General features: G+C 46.8%; 1 protein-coding gene across 2 annotated transcripts; it reads left to right on the plus strand.

Moving 5' to 3' along the window:
- The first annotated feature begins 1,092 nt into the window (after positions 1–1,092).
- On the plus strand, positions 1,093–4,095 carry LOC124676610. Of its 2 annotated transcripts, none has more exons than XM_047212647.1 (2): positions 1,093–1,317; positions 3,363–4,095. In XM_047212647.1, exon 2 carries the CDS (start codon positions 3,366–3,368, stop codon positions 3,855–3,857), a length of 492 nt encoding a protein of 163 aa, XP_047068603.1. In that variant the 5' UTR covers positions 1,093–1,317; positions 3,363–3,365; the 3' UTR covers positions 3,858–4,095. The 2 variants fall into 2 exon arrangements, with proteins under 2 accessions (XP_047068603.1, XP_047068602.1); XM_047212646.1 differs by having other exon boundaries at positions 1,093–1,313.
- The last annotated feature ends 13,908 nt before the right edge of the window (positions 4,096–18,003 follow it).

The raw sequence follows: 18,003 nt of genomic DNA on the forward strand, positions 1-18,003 counted from the left end.
TGATTGATGCTATTGTTCGCCTTCATTCGAAGGCGATATCTTCACCAGGTCGACATCTTCCAAACTCAGAGTTCTTAGGGTGTGTTTGGTTTAGGAACGAAGTGAGACCGTTTCACACCTAGAACCCATTCATGTGTTTGGTTGTGTAAAAAGAATGAAACTAAGTGGTTCTCAAAAAGAGAATATAACCTCAGATGCAGAATGCAAGTGAAGCTCTCGGGCTCAAATAAAAACAAATCAGCGAAAGTGCCCTGTAGCTCTCAGGTTAAATCCGGGGTTAGAAACATGTCACATAACTCACTTACATCATAACCGGTTGGCACATCAATTTTTACCTCCTAGATATAAAAGTCTAACATTTTGCTTATTTCAGAAAGCACAGGTTCTTTATTATCATTCCACCGGATCGGTGGACTAGGGAAATGACAAGCTAACCATCACCGCACAAAATCCAATCTCACCATGGAACAAAAATTATTTACAAATACTATTTGTGCTGACACTTTTATTAGTATTGTGCCACAAATTTTAAAGATAAATACCCTACAAATACAAATGTAGGACTGTAGGAGGTAAGATCACCATTCCACTGAAAGAGGTGGGATGAATCCAATTCTGGCTATTTCAGTTCCACAACCTAACACCAGATGAAACCTTTTCTATGTCACTTTTTTTTTTATTCCAACCAAATACGAGAATGTAATTGTGTATTCCACTTGAATGGAACCATGCCATTTTATTCCACTTCATCTCAAAACCATGCTTTATCCAATTTTGGTGATAAAGGAACGAGGGAGGAGGAAGGAGAAGTGTATTCAGCTCGCTCCATTGTCTATAGTCATCGCTAGAGGGTCTAAGGACCTAGTTATAACTTATATTAATTTATGGCTCTCTGCACTACTATTAATGATTATTAATAAACCGCTGGACCTTTTTGCAAACAAAAGTTTCACCCTCAATTCCAAGATTATTCAACATGCAAATACCCCCTTGACGGTACACTAATTTTCTTTCCTAGATAAGCCGGCCCACACAAAACGTGTTCACACGCACATTACAAGAGACAGAGAGAGGGATGAAGAAGGAGACAGGCAATAAATTGGGTGCGGTAATATAGGTTGCAGTCTTCAAGGCACACAGAGCATTCGGTGTGACTCCTTATCGGATTCTCCTCACCCTTTCTCTTGTGTTCTTCAATTCAGTTCTTCCCATAAGCTGTCGGCCCCAGTTCGTTTCCCTTCCCTACTACCTCCACCTATCCCTCTCTCCTGGTTTGCGAAAGATTTTCAAGCGGTTCCAGATTCCGAGAGCTGGTAGGTATGCCACAGCCTCCTATTCTATTTCTTGTTGCGTTGTGTGATCTGTTGAATGGCTGTAATGTTGCGGAGTGAAAGATTTGACGCGAAATCGTTTGTGGGAGCTCCTTTCTGGATCCGAAGGTCCTGGCCCTGCTATTTTCCCCTGACAGTTTCTTCTTAGAATGGTTTTGGTTGATTCAATTTCTCTGAAATCTGTTCTGGATTGTAATTCTTTGTGGTTGCGAGCGTTTTCTTCTTCCAAATCTTTTGTTGCGTGTACACCTAGTCCATTCTTTCTTCATTTTCGCCTGGACTTGCAAGATTGTGCCATGTAGCACTAAATCTGTCGGCAATTCAAACGTTGTCCTACATGCCGGAATGGAAATGCGAGCTCCTGTCCAGAGCTGCTCGTCTGTTGCTTCCTTTCCAGGAAATCTGTTCCAGTTTTGGGTTCTAGTTCTTGTTTCTTCCGTCCCAGTAGTACTATTTCCTTAGATAAATGAGTTTGGTCGGCGCTGCCACATGATTTGGTGCCGCATTTGATCTATCCATTCTAGACCAGTAGACTAAGGAATCCAAGAAGCAGGCGGCAGAAGGGAGTAGTAGGTTCTTTACTTCGCCCAGTTGGCATCCCATCAATTGATGCTTGATGCCATTTGCTTCTTCTTGCTGCTGTTTGGTGGTAAATCATTACTTATTAGTACACTACTTTTCTCTGCAATGAGATAAGAAGGAACAGAACAACGTGACCCACATGCTTTTTGTAATGTAAAGGCAAAATTTAGGGGAGATCTAAACATTTTTGTCCGAGAATTAGACCTACGTGATATACTATGGTCTAAAGGTAGCATCAGTAGATGCACCGAGGAAATTAAGGCGGAAAAGATGGAATAGAAAGCACAGGGAAAAAGGGATAGAAATGTTTGAGAGTAGTGCATCTTTACAACCCAACTGCTGGTCAAATTGTCCTCAGAAGACCCTCATTTAGAGCTTAGATCAACACAGATGGCACATCCTTTTCGACACCATCTGCCTGTAACTCCTATTATAATATGAGCAAAACTGTAGAGCATATTGAGATTTGTTAATGCTTGTAGTATTGTTTGTCAACAATGCATTGATTATAGCAACAAGGTGGTTAGCCAATCGCTTCTGCCTTCTGGTAATCATGCAATATACTACTCTCTCCGTCCTAAAAAGGTTGACTCAGCTTTGATTAAATTCGGATGTATCTATACATTCAAATTTAGACAAATTTGTGACATCTTTTTTTAGGACGAAGGGAGTATAATTTTAGAATGTTGGTACTTAGTTGCATAATGTGATACAACGTTGTGCGTTTTCAGCACAGAAATACTTCCTCTGTCCATAAAAAGAATGACTCAACTTTTTCAAAATTTAGATGTATCTATATATACTAAATCGGGTCTAGATACATCCAACTTTTGACAAATTTGAGACATCTTTTTATCGACGGAGGGAGTATATCAGTTTTGTTTGGAATGTGGTGTCGCTCTTGATCACATATACATTTTTTGCGAGACAATCATGTTTGCAGATGAATATTAGTGCCCATCATATTCTATTGGAACTAGGGTACGATTTTTGTGTTGATGTAAATAATGTTTGAATCAGGGAATGATTCCGTTATATTTTTTTGCCAATAAAATCATTTTTGAACTAGAGCCAATTGATCAAAACTATCAGATATATGTAATAATTATTGAATTAGGGAAACAAACTGGATGGATTTGTTGTGTATATATCATAGGAAGAGAAATGATTTGATGCCATGCATGTTACCCTAGTGGTTTAATCATTGCAGTCCTATCCTTCTCCATGTTTTCTCAAATGTCAATCATGTTGGCTAGTGTCATGGTGAAAACACCATCATATTTATTCTACTTGTCATGCAACTTTTCCCCTTCCTTTTCACCTTTGCTGTACACTGCATGTTTCTCTAGCCAGTACATCTCGCTTCATACAATTGCTACGTTAGCTACGTCATCTGTTGCAAAACCTAACTAGTTGCTACTCTTTTCTGACATTTTTTTTCTTAAACAGATCATGCCTTGCGCTCCCGAGCTTGTCAATGGTGAGGGCGGCGCGATCAAAGTGGGCACAACCGGCACCATCGGTTCACTCATGATAAGAGAACTGGAGTCCATCAAAGTCACACCCCAAGGAGCTGCTACCCCACGTCTGAGACGCCAAAGTAACCCGGTTTCGGTTCCCTGTGGAGCTAGCCCTCGGAAGACCATCCTAAGGAAGAGCTCATCCAATGTCGCATGCAGCAGCAGTAGCAGCAACAACGGCAGAACCGATCGTGTGAGTGCTGATGAAGCCAGCAAGGCAAGAAGGAGCTCTCAACGGAACAAGTCCCACTCTCCAATGCTGCACTCAGATGGTGTGCTAGCTGACAGAAGCCCGAACGTCGAGAAGGCGAAGAAGAAAGGAAATTTTCATGTTGTTGAGGTGGTTGATGTTAGGTGCAGTAACCCGATGAGCAGCCGTCTCCGTAAGCTCGGGTTCTCTAAGCTGTCGGAGACCTTTGCCTAGCCACGACGGAACTGAACTTAAAGCTTCTGCTGCCCTTTCCTGGAGGTCATCTTGGGTTCTTGCAAGGCTTTGGAGGGCATCATACCCTGCGATGTTTGGTGAGCCAATCATCCACCTGACTGCATCTTTGTATGTCGCGATCTGGTTTAGGTAAGATTTCCTTACTAGTTCTCTCCATGGAAACTGCTTTTGTGCTCATATGTATGAAACGTTAATTCATGAAAAGCATTTCCCATCAGAAGCTAGATGTCGATGGATGATATAATGTAATGATGCGTTAGTGTTTCTTTTTTCCATCGCTGACCTGGCTTGTTTGGCGCCACCATTCTCGACCAAACGCTTGGATTTGGCAACAAGTCAGTGAGAGTTGTCTTTCCATCTTGGAATGCAAATTTAATGGAAAACCTTGCACTTCTGAAATAACATATGAGATTCCTAGACTCTTAAACTAAGTTGTTGTCTTCGGTCAGCTAAACACACCAAATAACTTGGATGGGTTTGATCTGTCCGTGGTTAAATCTAATGATCATCTAGATTTGCAGTTTCGTGTTTCAAAAAATAAGTGAGAACATTGCAGCTTCTGTCAATTAGAGAGCATCTCGCGTCACCCAAAACGCGACACATATGGAAAGGGCAGATCCAGCGTTTGGGAACGGTATTTCTCGTGCCGCTGTTCGGACGCGTTAATTCTTAGCCGCGTCTCCTAAAACCACCTCCAAACGTAAATTCAAATAGTTTTACTTTATATTAAAAAGAGATTGTTTTCACCGAAGTCGCCGCAATCAAAGTACTGAACGACAGACCGAGGGTGCAAAACGTAGGCCCGTCAAGCACGACGACCTCGTTTTGCTCTGCCCGGTCTGGCTTCTCCTTCTCCCCGAACGGAGCACCGGCGCACTCGAATTCGAAGGCAACACCGTCCGCACCGTGGCCTTGCTGGCGCTACTGCGCGTCGTACATCGGGGTGCGCGTCGTACATCGGGGTGAACACGGCGTTCGGGGTGAAGCCGCCATGCACCAGCGCATCCTCGTACCGCGGCACCCGGGCATCGCTGTTGTAGCGTCGCCAAACAAACCGGGTGACGACGGGAACGCCACTCCCGAAATGTACGCGCTGGTCGATGACCTCCATGGGCTCGCGGCGGTCGCAGCGACACGCGCGGCCAAGGCAGCCCTCTGTTGCGCAAGCGACGCCACCGTCTTGGCTTGCTCCACCACCCGCCGACCCCTCCGCTCCACGTCGACAACTTGCGCTGCAGGCAGTCTTCCTGCCACCTTTTTCGGTCCAATCGTCCAGCTTCGTGTTTGCTGTCGGTGCCTTCCGCGGCTTTGCAAAGGGCGCCTTCGGCCCCTTCGTCACTGCCTCCTTGCCCGGTGGCTTGGTGGCAGATTTCTTGGCCAGTTTTTTGGGGCATGTCGGCGCCATCGCTGGGAGAGAGTAGCGGTGGCGGGAGGGAGAGGCTAGCGGCGGCGGGAGGAAGAAATAAATCGGCGGGAGGGGGTGAAATCTTTTGGTAGGGTAGAGAAATATGCGGCTGGCGGCGAGAACTGGCGGGAGGGCGCGATTTGGCGGGAGAGGCGCAATGTGGCGGGAGACTGGTTATATTTCAATGTGTCAATGACACGTTGGACTCGTCACTCCCCGCCTCGCTTCTCGCTCTGTCCGGCGCGTCCGGAGCATTCACTGTGGAGCGGGGACGGGTTTGGGGCGCCGGACAGCGTATTGGGCCGCGCCGGGCGGAAGGGGTGTTTGGGGCATGCGACTAGGGCTGGAAAAATATTCGACGCATATAAAAAAACTTTAATGACTGGAGATATTTTCCAACAATAGACAGGAGGCGGTGCCGTTGTCCTACTATGTGAGATTGTGAGCATGGCTAACTTTCACATTTAGAACATGTGATTCTAGAAATGTATTAATAGAAGAAATGAGAAATGCAGAAAAACTGAAATATAAAAAGCCTAGTCGTTTTCAACAATAGAGATATATAGTATTGAGCACAAAAATAATAAAAGAAATGAGAAAATGCAGAAAAACTGAAATATAAAAATCCTAGTTTAAGAGAAGCCTCTAAAATCTTTATAGAAAGCCTAGTTTAAGAGAAGCCTCTTAAACCTTTATAGAGGTCAAGAATATATGAGCTGTCCTATGACCATCTCTAGCAGCTACCGGAAAAATCACACCGCGTTTAATTTGAAGTTTCCATGATCTTTGGTTTTCGTTCGAAAATTGAACTGCTAATTAAACATATACCGTAACTCGTACCCTATCTTTTTTTTATAAAAATCACACGATATATTAAAGATCATAGTTCATCATTGAGTTCACACATACTTCACATATTTTACACCGCAACGGAAACCCCCTGCGTCGCCCCCACGCGGCGACCAGGGGAACCCTATATCGCGCCGCCGCCCGGCTCCCCTCCTCCCTCCCCTCTCCTCCCTCGCCGATGCCTGAGGGCGCGGCCGGGCAAAGCCCGGTTGGCATCGGCGGCGGCGAGGCCCTCTCGCCCTCTGGCTCAGATGGAGGGGCGCGGGCAGTCTTCTCCGGGATAGGGCGTGGCGTTCTGTCGGGGGCCACGGCGCACCGGCGCGGGCATGGCCTGCTGCGGCGATGCGACGAACGACGGTGGTGGCGGCGCGTCTCCGGGCGGCGCGGGCAGGTGGTGGCAAGGGCGGTGATGGCTGATTGGCCGACTTCTGCGAGGAAGGTGCCTCGACGGCGGCTGCATGGGGGGCCGGCGGCGGATCGCTGCGGGCTGGTCCTCTGCGGAGCACCTGAGGAACGGCGGTGGTGGCTCAACGCCATCTTGCTTGCCTCGTCACTACGCTCGGCGAGGTGGGGATGCACTGCTGCCGGTGAAAACCATGCTCCGACTCCGGTCTTGGCGGGCGATGGCGGCGCTACAGGTCGTAACCTTCTTGAAGGCATCGTTGTCACAGCCTGCATCTACACTCTCGCGCTGCTCCGGGGGAAACCCTAGATCTGGGTCTCCCGGATCGGACGATGGCGGTGCGCCCTGCGTCGTTCTACCTCCTGGGGCATCGTTTTTTGAGCAGCTGCTGGATTTTGGCGGAGGTCGATGGAGTGGTATTCATCTACCACATTGTTGGCGTTGAGGCTCGGTGGCATGGTGCTGCAAGGTATCGACGACATATGCGGTATGATGTATGCGTGCAGGATGGTGGAGCCGTCTGACGTCATGGTGGCATCGACGGTAGGTCTTGCAAGGTTAATGAGATGATCTCTCTTGAAGATGGAGTCGAGGAAGACGGCGGTAGCAACTTCTATGGCGTGTGCGTTGGCGTGCGCGGAGAGTCTGCTTGACTGGATGTGCTTCTCACCTGCTATTAGGCAGTTTGGGAAGGCATTTGGTTTTTGGATGATGTCAGTTGGTGTATTGTCACCCTCTTCATCCCACTGTAGGTCTAGTGAGGTGGCTTCGAGGTTGATTTTTGCCGTGTGCATCCTTTGGATGCAGAAGCTGGGACGAGTTTTCCCCTTTTCGAAAAAACATACGCGGCATACGTGAGGATCATCAAACCCTAGCTCTGACCTTAATCTAGTCGTAGCCGAAGTGTAATAAGTTGGCAGAGTGGCGTATCGTCCGACCAGCTCCAGCTCCTCCCGGGCCTCGACGATGGGGTTATACATGGTACCATCGGTGGGGTACACATCGTCTCGCCTTCCCCATGGCCGAACGACTGCGCAGCGAAGCCGGCACCACCACGACTAGGTCCATAGGCCATGGACCTACCTAAGGGGCGCCGGAGCCCGGAGGGGATGGACGCGGTGGTAGGGGATCGAGATTTGGTATCCCAAAAAACTCTATAGCCTTTAAATGGGTGGGTGGTGTGTGTGTGGGGAGCCTCTTTTGGGTGTCTTTTTGGGCATGGAACCCAAAGCCGGAAAACGGTCAGAGTTTTCTGATTTTAAGCTATTATCCGGAATATAGAGATTCTCAAGGGGGTCTCCAATGCAGTCACCCAAGGCGCACACAAAATGTGTCCATTTGATTCGTTTTTTTTTTTTTTTGAGAGAATGTGGTCTTTATTGATTAAGCAACATCATTACAAAGTGCTTCCCGAATAAACTCCGGGATTACATCTACTGAAAACTTACAAACCAAAGGCTCAGAAAAACGAGCCAGTTTATGTGCTACCACATTCGTGCTTCTACTGGAAAATCTGAACAAACAGGATTCGAAATCCGTCTTCAGAGCCTTGATGTCACCCACGACAGAACCAAGAGTAGAGCGATCTCTAGCCACCGAGGAGATTCGCTGAATCAAAGATAAACAGTCAGAGACAATGACAATCTTCTGGAAACCCCTGTCCCTGGAGACTGTCAGCGCTCGTCGAACTGCAATAGCTTCTGCCATCTCAGGAGCAGGATAACCAGACATTCCTTCGCTAACCGAGAGCAGAAATTGGCCTTTGTGATCTCTAAAAACTGCACCACATCCCATGCGATTCTCCATGATCATCTCAACATAGGCCAAGACCTTGGAAGCAACACGCCTTGGATGGATTTGCACAACACCATTCCTTGTGTCATTGCGAGCTTCCCACACATGCCAACACGTGACCGCCAAAACAGTGGCACTAGTTTCATTTTCTCGCTGTAAGAACGAGTGGATCCATTGTTTCATACTGAACAGATCCTTCCTGTGAAGTTTCAAACCAAACCGTTCCTTCACCATATCCCAAACAGCTCTCGCAAATGGGCATAGCAAAAAGAGATGCTCCACACGCTCAACTTTGCCACAGAAAAAACACCGATCATCCGCTGGAATCCGACGGTGAGTGAGTTGCTGACCTGTAGGTAGGCAATCATGGATCATCCGCCAAAGAACAATTTTCATCTTGTTTGGCGCCTGAATCTTCCAAACTGTTTTCCATAACTTAGCCTCCACCTCGCGATCAGAACAAGAGCCCTTACCAGCTGACTCCTGGTGGGCAAAAAAGACTGCAGTCTTTGCCAGATTGTATGCCGATTTCACCGTGTACATACCGCACTTGTCAAACTGCCAGGATACAAAATCTTGGCCTCCACATCTACTTATTGGCACCTGCAGAATAGCGTCCGCCAGCTCTTCATGGAAAAAAGCACGGACAGTGTCCACCTCCCACTCTTTGCCTTCATCATTCATGAGAAACCGAACCTTCGCATTATCAGGGATCGGTGAAAGTGGCTTGAAGGATCCAGCTCGGAACCCTGGAATCCAGTTGTCCACGTGGACGTGCATGGATGGACACATTGCCGTCCTCTTATCCATTTGGGTCTCAGGGTGAATTTAACATGGCCATCCAAATATTTTTTTCAATTTTGATTCATATTTTAGAAGAAATATATAAGCCCTAAAAAGGCTAAACCTTAAAATATAAGTTACAATAAAGCAAAAAACTAGGCTATTGTTTGGGTTGGCCGTCAGGGCCCATAGTCATGCTCGTCATCACTCTTTAGCTTGATGATGACGGGTATTGGGTACATGGTTGTAGGTGGGATGGCAGGCGCCCACTATGGAGCCAGGGGGAACGAGTGTGGTCCATGGTGACCATGACGCCCCCTTCCATGAGGAGTACTAGTTTGGAGGGATCACCGGTGAGGCCCTCATCGTCGCGACTTCCCGCTAGGACACCGCCCAGGATCCCTCGTCATATGCCCTGGCCGCCTCCAAAGCAACCTCTCTCTCTCAGTGTCTTCGGTGGCCGCTTGCACCGCCGCCTTGAGAGCGGAGGGGCAGAGCGTCACAGACAGTTGTGGCCACTTGCCGAACTCCTCGAGCTTCAAAGCCTCGATTTCGGCCACCATCTCAGCACCCTCCACCTTCATCGACCACTAGGAGAAGGTGGAGTCCTTGTTTTCCTCCTCCATTGGCGTCAGGTTCAGTGTCATTGTCATTTGTTGCTCCCAATCGAACCACCAGTCTGAGTGGCGCGACCCTTCCGCGTAAGCGGGGTCGTCGTGCCTCTATCCTATGCACGGACAGATGCGAGGATGGAGGACACTAGAACCTCATGAGGGTTCAGGTAAGGTTCTGACGCCATCCCGTAGCAGGTGGATGTCGCCCCATGGAAATGGTGCCGCCGCCTCCTAGAATGTGTGTGCCACCTCTGTGGACACGTTTGCGCGTCACTAGACCCTCAGTGGGGTCAGGTGAAAGTGCGCGGTGTCGGCTAGTTGCATTGGAGGATGCCTCGTGGCCGTGCTTCCCATTGGGGAACCACCGGTTAGGATCCACGGCGGTAGGGGCCTAGGGTTTTGGGTGGTAGGGAAGCTTGGGCAGTGGGGGTGGAGTGTGGGGATGGGGATGGGGATGAAGGGTGATTTATATAAAAAATTAGCCCCGATTGTTGGCCCATTGTGACCAGGAAGACAAGGAGAGGACGCGCCCAAATTTAGGGCATGTTTGGTAGCTTGGGCTCCCCTTGGCTCGCATGTGGGGCGAAGTTCTTGGCCCGTTTGGTTTCCTGGGCTCTTCCACGTTGTTCATCGCCCGGTTCTTAAAGCAGCCACGGGCAAGGCCCGGGAGCAACGCCCGAATCGGCCATTTCCAGCGAGCCACCCAAATCTCGCACGGAGCTGATGTAAAAGGGAATCTTCGGCTGCACGAGCGGGGACGAGGAGGAAGATGGCGCGAGCTGCGGCGCGCATCGGCGAAACGCGAAAATGAGGACGGGAAGGATTCCATCACCTCTGCCGCGTCCCATCATCTATTTCTACCCCTCGTCCACTCTCCCCCAAATTTTGAGCTCCACCTCCCGTCGGCAAGCAGGTAAGCGGCGCACAGGTCTCCGGTGGGCGACAGCGGCGACTGCATCTCGGCTTCATCTTCTTCCTCGTGCAACACTTCTTCACTTCCGGCTATGAGTGTTGGAATACCTCACCCCGATTGATTGGTTATGCTTAGATCTTGGTTTGGAGTTGTCGGATCTTGCCTAGGGTTTGATCTTGTTGCTAGGGTTAGTCCCAAATAGGGCGATTTATCATGATCTTGCTGGTTTGTGTTGGCCACATTTGCCATTCTTTGTTTGTCCCAAATGGTCTGACTTATCATGATCTTGCTAGGGTTTGTGATGTCCACAATTGCCATGTATAGATTGTCTGATTTAGCATGATGTTGGTATGGTTTGTATTGTCCGCATTATCCATGTCTTTGTTCCCAAGTAAATTAACGTTCTCTGTACTACGATCTATGTAGGACTCCTTCTTTGATGACTTTAGCCAGTCTCTCGTCTGCGTTGGGGACACCTAGATCCTGTCGCAAGTTGCCGATTCATAGCCCCCCTATGAGGCTAAGGTGTCGGTCACCCCTTTGCTGGCCAACAATGGACCTGTGGCTGATCATGTGGCTCAGGTAGAGGCAGAGGTGGCGGCGAGGATGGCCTTCACAAAGAGGAGCCATGGCAAGAACCGCACCAATGCAGACAAGGCCGTCAAGGCCTCACAGAAGGGGAACGCGACCATGAAATGGCCCCCCTTCATGTCCAGCTTCGTGTTGGAGAAGATGTGCGGCTTGATCAAGAGCGGAGTGAGAAATGACAAAGGATTCAAGGAAGTCCATCTGACTGTTGCGGCGAAGGCCCTATTTGAACAATGTGGTGTAGGCGTTAGCTCCACTCAGGTGTACAACCACCTGAGGAAGTGGAGGCAGATGTGGCTCATCGTTAGCAGGTTCCGCAATCTAAGCGGAGCTCAGTGGTGCGACGAGAGCAAATGCATCATCCTTGAGGCTGAGCACTACCACAGGCACGTCGCAGTGAGAACTCTCTATCCACCTTACTATCTCTTTTTATCACAAACATGCACAACTAACATCATTGTCCCTTCATATGGTAGGATCACCCAAGGGACGCGGGTTCCTGAATGTGCCCATTGCAAACTACAACGAGATGCATGCCATCTTTTCCATCGGCCTCGCCACCGGCAAGTACGCCATGGGATCAAGTGAGCCCATGGGTACAACTCCATATGAGCCTTTAACTGGGGATGCTGACACTCAGGAGTCTTACACGGTCATCCTAGATGGGCCATCTGACAAGGCTGCCGACGCACCTGATAAGCCGAATGCCGGCAAGAGGAAGAGAGGTGCCTTCACCGACGACGAGCTAGTGGCCTTCACCGACATGATTTTTGCTGTGAAGGACCTCGCACAGGCCATCCGGGACATCAACCCAACAAAATTGCACCCTCAGTTGTACAATGCAGCCATGGACATGGTTGACTTAACTGAGGAGGATCTCGTGGCAGCGCTGAGCCACCTCGTCGACCACAAGGCCTAGGGTTCAAGCTTTGTGGGCATGAACGACCCACACCGCATCCTCTGGCTAAGGACCTACCTTGCCTAGTATCACTACAACCTGTAGTGGTGCCCTTGAGGGCGTGGGTGAGGGGATGCATGCATGGAGGTGATGGACTTGATGATGATGATGTACATTTTGGTTGTAGCTAGGGATGAAAGACTTCTGATGGCCCCCTTTTGTAACTATGATTAGGTGGTATATACTAACCCCTAATGAGATGATGAACTTGCGGTGTTAGGATGACAACCACTTTTGTTGTGGTGGTAGGATGACACCATAGTAGTGTAGATGAACTTGTGATGCACTTTTGCAATGATCATGCATGCCTCTGTTAGTTTATCATTTGATGTCAACATTTGTGTTGCTATCTTATGACCTTGTTTGTAGCTGTGTTGCTCTGTTATGAATTGGTTCATGGTTGTGATCGATCAACAACATAGCTTACTTGTTCTTTTTTGCCATGCTAGTGGTATGTGGTGTTCTGAGTAAGGGTTCCAGTAATCTACAGCTCATGGAGGATCTATCAAAACCAAGTCAATGGCTATGCTGAGCGCAGATTGCCGTGGGAGTTGGAAATCTCTGTGGTGTAACTTTTCTGCAGTCCCCCGGCAACGGCACCATAAAATTTGGATGGTGCTCCGGTGATGGCGCCATACAATCTTGTTGGCAGTTGTTGTGGAAGCGGTTGGGAAACCCCAAGAGGAAGGTGTGATGAGGACAACAACAACCTTTCCCTCAGTAAGAAGCCAATGTTTAATCGACCAGTAGGAGAAAGGCGTGACTTCTGAAGGTGTTGCTAGCTGACTAGGGGCAGGGCGCACTACCGGCGTCAGCAACAACGTGAAACCGGCACACAACACAACCAAAGTATTTTACCCCAACTTGCAGTGACGTTGTCAATCTCACTGGTTTGCTGAACACAAAGGATTAGACGTATCGATTGGAAAGAGATGTTTGCAGAAAGTAAACAAAACATGATTCCAGTAGATGAATTTATCAATGTAAAGGAAACAGGACCGGGGTCCACAGTTCACTAGAGGTGTCTCTCCATAAAGATAAATAGCATGTTGGGTGAACAAATTACAGCTGGGCAATTGATAGAATATCGACCATACATGACCTGATGATTACTATAAGATTTGATTGGGCATTACAACATAATACATAGACCGTAATCCAACTGCGTCTATGACTAATAATCCACCTTCCGGTTATCGTCCGAACCCCTTTCAGTATTAAGTTGCAAGCAATAAATTATCGTATTAAGCAATGTGTGTAAAGTAAACAATAGAATTACCATCGGATAAAACATTGTTGTTTTCTCCCTAGTAGAAACAACACATCTACAATCTTAGAAGTTATTGTCACTCTCCCAGAAAACTAGTGGCATGAACCTACAATTGAGCATAAATACCCCCTTTGGAGTCCCAAGTATCTGCTTGGCCAGAGTATCCACTAGCAACGGAGAGCATGCAAGATCATAAATAACATATGACATGAATATATAATCGATCTCAACATAGTATACAACATTCATCGGATCCCGGCAAACACAACATGTAGGATTACATAAGGATGATCTTGATCATGTAGGGCAACTCACAAGATCTATACATGAAGCACAAAGAGGAGAAGACAACCATCTAGCTACTGCTATGGGCCCATAGTCCAGGGATGAACTACTCACGCATCACTTTGGAGGCGGGCATGGCGATGTAGATGCCTCCGCCGATGATTTCCCTCTCCGGCAGGGTGCCGGGAAGAGCTTCCGAACCCCCCGAGATGGGTTCTGCGATGGCGGCCGCGACAGAACTTTCCGTGGATGGAGGCTCGGGTATCCAGGGTTTTCCCGAGAAGATGTATAAATAAGCGGATGATTTAGGTCGGTGGGGTGACTAGGGGCCCACACCATGCCTTGGCGCGGGCCCAGGATTGGTCGCGCCAAGGGCAGGTGTGGCCGCCATGTGGCGCCTCTTCGACCCTCCTCTGGACGATGTCTTCGTTTCAGTAAAATATTGATTTCGGCTTTTCTTTCGTCCATTTCCGAGAATATTTACTGTACAACTTTTCTGAAATACAAAAACAGAAAAAAATAGGAAACTGACACTGTGACATCTTGTTAATAGGTTAGTGCCGAAAATCATATAAAAGTTCATCGAAGTTTAAGCAAAACATATATGAATTGGTGTAAAACAAGCATGGAGCATCAAAAATTATAGATACGTTTGAGACGTATCAGACTACTCCAACAACAGCTACAGAGGGTATGAAACATTGGAGGGGGCACAACAAGAGCACCACAGCTTCTTGGATGATGAGGCCATGGCAGTTGATACCATCGATCAACCAGTGCCGTTAGCACAGTTACCGCCGGAGGTAGTGCATGCTCTACAATGAGCACCTGAGGTATGTGAGAGACGGGTCAAACATTACATTATCGTCTTCATGATCGTCGTGATCGTGAGGATCTTGTTCTTATGAATGGCGTGTGATCGTATGTAACATGCTATGGCATGATATTCTCACCCAATTTAAATCGTGGTAAGGTTATAGAGCTGTGATCTGTGCAACCAAACAATTAAATTGTGTTTCGGTGCGTCTAAATTGGGTTGGAAGTGGCTGTCTTTCCTATCTGATGCAGAAAATGGCTTCACGGTCTACCAAACAATTAGAATTTTATGACCCGTAGCTTGCCCGAAACCGCTCAAGTGGCATTTTTCCCTTGCGTAGTGATGCAGAAAATCAGCCCAGACTACTAAACGGGGTTTTTTTATTTTAGAAAAACAAGGCATTGCCCCCAGTTTCATTTCTGAAACTAAGTCTTACACCATTCATGTTATTATAGGCCACACACACCCCACATCTTGACATGAAAGCATAGTTTCCATCTAACCCCAAAACAACACCAAAAGGACAACAAACCAGGACCAAACACATGAGTCTATGAGCTAAACTCTAAATGGGAGAAGGAGGAGAGCACAACATCATCAGATAAAGTACATACAAGGGAAATTAAGGCCTCTCCAGGACCCTGAACCCTTCGCCATCACCCACTAGCATCAGCACATTGGCGCCCAAGGTCCTCGCTAGATCAGCCACCGTGATCAGCGTAGGCCCCATCCCCCTCTCGCAGTTCATGTCACACACTTCCATCGCCGTCCTTGCTTTCTTCTCTGGAGTCATCCAGGCTCCAGCCACAACAGCAGAGGCGGCATTCGAGTCAGAAGCTCCAACTTGTTCATCATTGACATCAACCTTCCTCTTCCTTCCTCTTTTTGTAAAATTTTCCATTGAGCAAGGTTGCAAACCACCTTTCTCCACAACATCTGCATACCAAACCATTGAGTTCAATTGAAAACCATGTCATTTCTGGTAATCCAGATGCTTCTCAAAATAGCAACGTTAATCATATTAATTAAGACATGGTTTTTCTTGTCCCTCCATAAGGCAGAAACAACATTCATAGACATAGTTTGAGGCTGGAGGTCTAGCACCTTCCTAACTTCCTCCCAAATATGGGAAGCAATAGCACATTCAAAGACCAGATGTTGACAAGATTCAATTTCATTACAGAAAACACAAGTCAAATCATCCACATTCTGCCTTTTGCTCAAATTATCTCTAGTATGAAGCTTGTTATGAGCCAAAAGCCACAGAAAGAAATGAATCTTGGGGGAATTTTTAATTTCCAAACATAGTGAATATCAACATGTTTTATCCCTCTAAAATTCACAACAGCATACATAGATTTCACAGTATAAACTCCATTGACCTCCCACATCAAAATCGAATGATCACTGTCAGAATTGAGGTTAATAGACTGAGCAATTTGGAGGATTTCAAACCATTGCAACATCGGATTATGATCAAAACATCTTCTAAAAGTCACTTTTAAAGATTCTCCATTCCAAAGCTCAACAATTGTTTTATTTTGTTCATTGACCAGGAAATAAACTTCCAATTCTGAATAGCTAAACTACACGTCCCAAACCAGTGATCTTCCCAGAATTTCAGTTTTTTACCATCTCCAACCTTCCACTGGTACCCTATTTTAGCAGCTTTAACAGCCCATAGCACTCCTTTCCAAAAAGGGGAAGCCCCAGTGGAATTGCAGGAGAAAATATTGGAATTATCAATATTATACTTAATATCAACAATTTGTTTTCAAATTTGTTCTCATTTAGATTATACCTTTTAATCCATGAGGCTAGCAAGCACATGTTCATCTCAGATAGGTCAGGGGTCCCTAGCCCCCCATATTCCTTTTTTCTAAGTAACTAAACCCCAATTAGCTAAATGATATTTATGATGACCCACATAATTGTCCCAAAGGAAATGAGCCATCTCGGAAATAATAAGGGCAATAGCCCATTTAGAGAATTTAATCACACTAAGCAAGTACAGGGGAATGCTAGCTAGCACACTTCTCACCAACTCCAATTTGGCATCATGGTTTAGAAGCCCCCCTCCACCCTGCTGATTTTTTTCAAAATCTTGTCAACTACATGTTGAATGTCCTCTTTCCTCAACTTACTGTGATGCAGGGGAACCTCTAAGTATTGTAAAGGGAATTCAGCCAATTTACTGCTCAATGCTTGAGCAAACAGCTATGCATCACCTTCCAACACATTAATGGGGACTAAGTCACACATGTGGAAGTTAATTCTCATCCCGAACATTTGTTCAAAACAAGACAAAATCCACTTTAAGTTTACAGCAGAACAAATATCATTTTCTAGAAAAAGTAGGGTATCATCAACATATTGCATACTTATGAACCCCCCCCCCCCCATTTCCTTCATCAAACCAGCTATCTGCCTATTGTCGGCAACCTTAACCAAAATCTTGGTAAAAATATTAGCCATAAAATTGAAAAGAATTGGGGCAATAGGACCCCCTGCCTCACACGTCTACTAGTTAGGAAGAAGTCACTATTAATAACATTAATCCTAACTGAAAGATCGAGATGTCGCCTAGAGGGGGGGTGAATAGGCAATTAAAAATTCTTACGTATTTGTCTTGTAAGAATGCGGAATTAAACTAACGTTTAGATTACAAGCACAAACCCTAAATATGCTAAGCTTAACTAAGTGTAACAATAGCAACTAGAGCTAAGCAACATAGGCACAAGATATTAGCACAAGTGATATCAAGATATATGCACTTCAAGCACGATGGCTATCACAAGGAAAGAGAGCTCGGGTATAGAAATAACCGAGGCACGCGGAGACGAGGATGTATCCCCGTGTTCCCTTCCTTTGCAAGAAGGTACGTCACGTTTGGAGGAGTGGAGGTCCCACGAAGGATTCCCCGCGCCACGAAGGATCACCCTATTCTCCGAACCACACTGATGTCTACGGGTGCTTCTATTCTTGTAGACAGTGTTGGGCCTCCAAGAGCAGAGGTTTGTAGAACAGCAGCAAGTTTCCCTTAAGTGGATCACCCAAGGTTTATCGAACTCAGGGAGGAAGAGGTCAAAGATATCCCTCTCATGCAACCCTGCAACCACAAAGCAAGAAGTCTCTTGTGTCCCCAACACACCTAATAGGTGCACTAGTTCGGCGAAGAGATAGTGAAATACAGGTGGTATGAATAAGTATGAGCAGTAGTAACGCAAGCGAGTGGTAACGCAATAGAAACAAGTAAACAAGCAGCGATAGCGATATTTAGGAACAAGGCCTAGGGATTAGACTTTCACTAGTGGACACTCTCAACTTTGATCACATAACGAGAATAGATAAATGCATACTCTACACTCTCTTGTTGGATGATGAACACCACTAATTGCGTAGGATTACACGAACCCTCAATGCCGGAGTTAACAAGCTCCACAATA

The sequence above is a fragment of the Lolium rigidum genome, chromosome 7 (genome assembly GCF_022539505.1).
Source record: "Lolium rigidum isolate FL_2022 chromosome 7, APGP_CSIRO_Lrig_0.1, whole genome shotgun sequence".
NCBI classification, from domain to species: domain Eukaryota; kingdom Viridiplantae; phylum Streptophyta; class Magnoliopsida; order Poales; family Poaceae; genus Lolium; species Lolium rigidum.

What these genes read in the sequence shown, in the direction of transcription:
- LOC124676610 (XM_047212647.1), top strand. Translation starts at nt 3,366, where the DNA reads ATGCCTTGCGCTCCCGAGCTTGTCAATGGTGAGGGCGGCGCGATCAAA.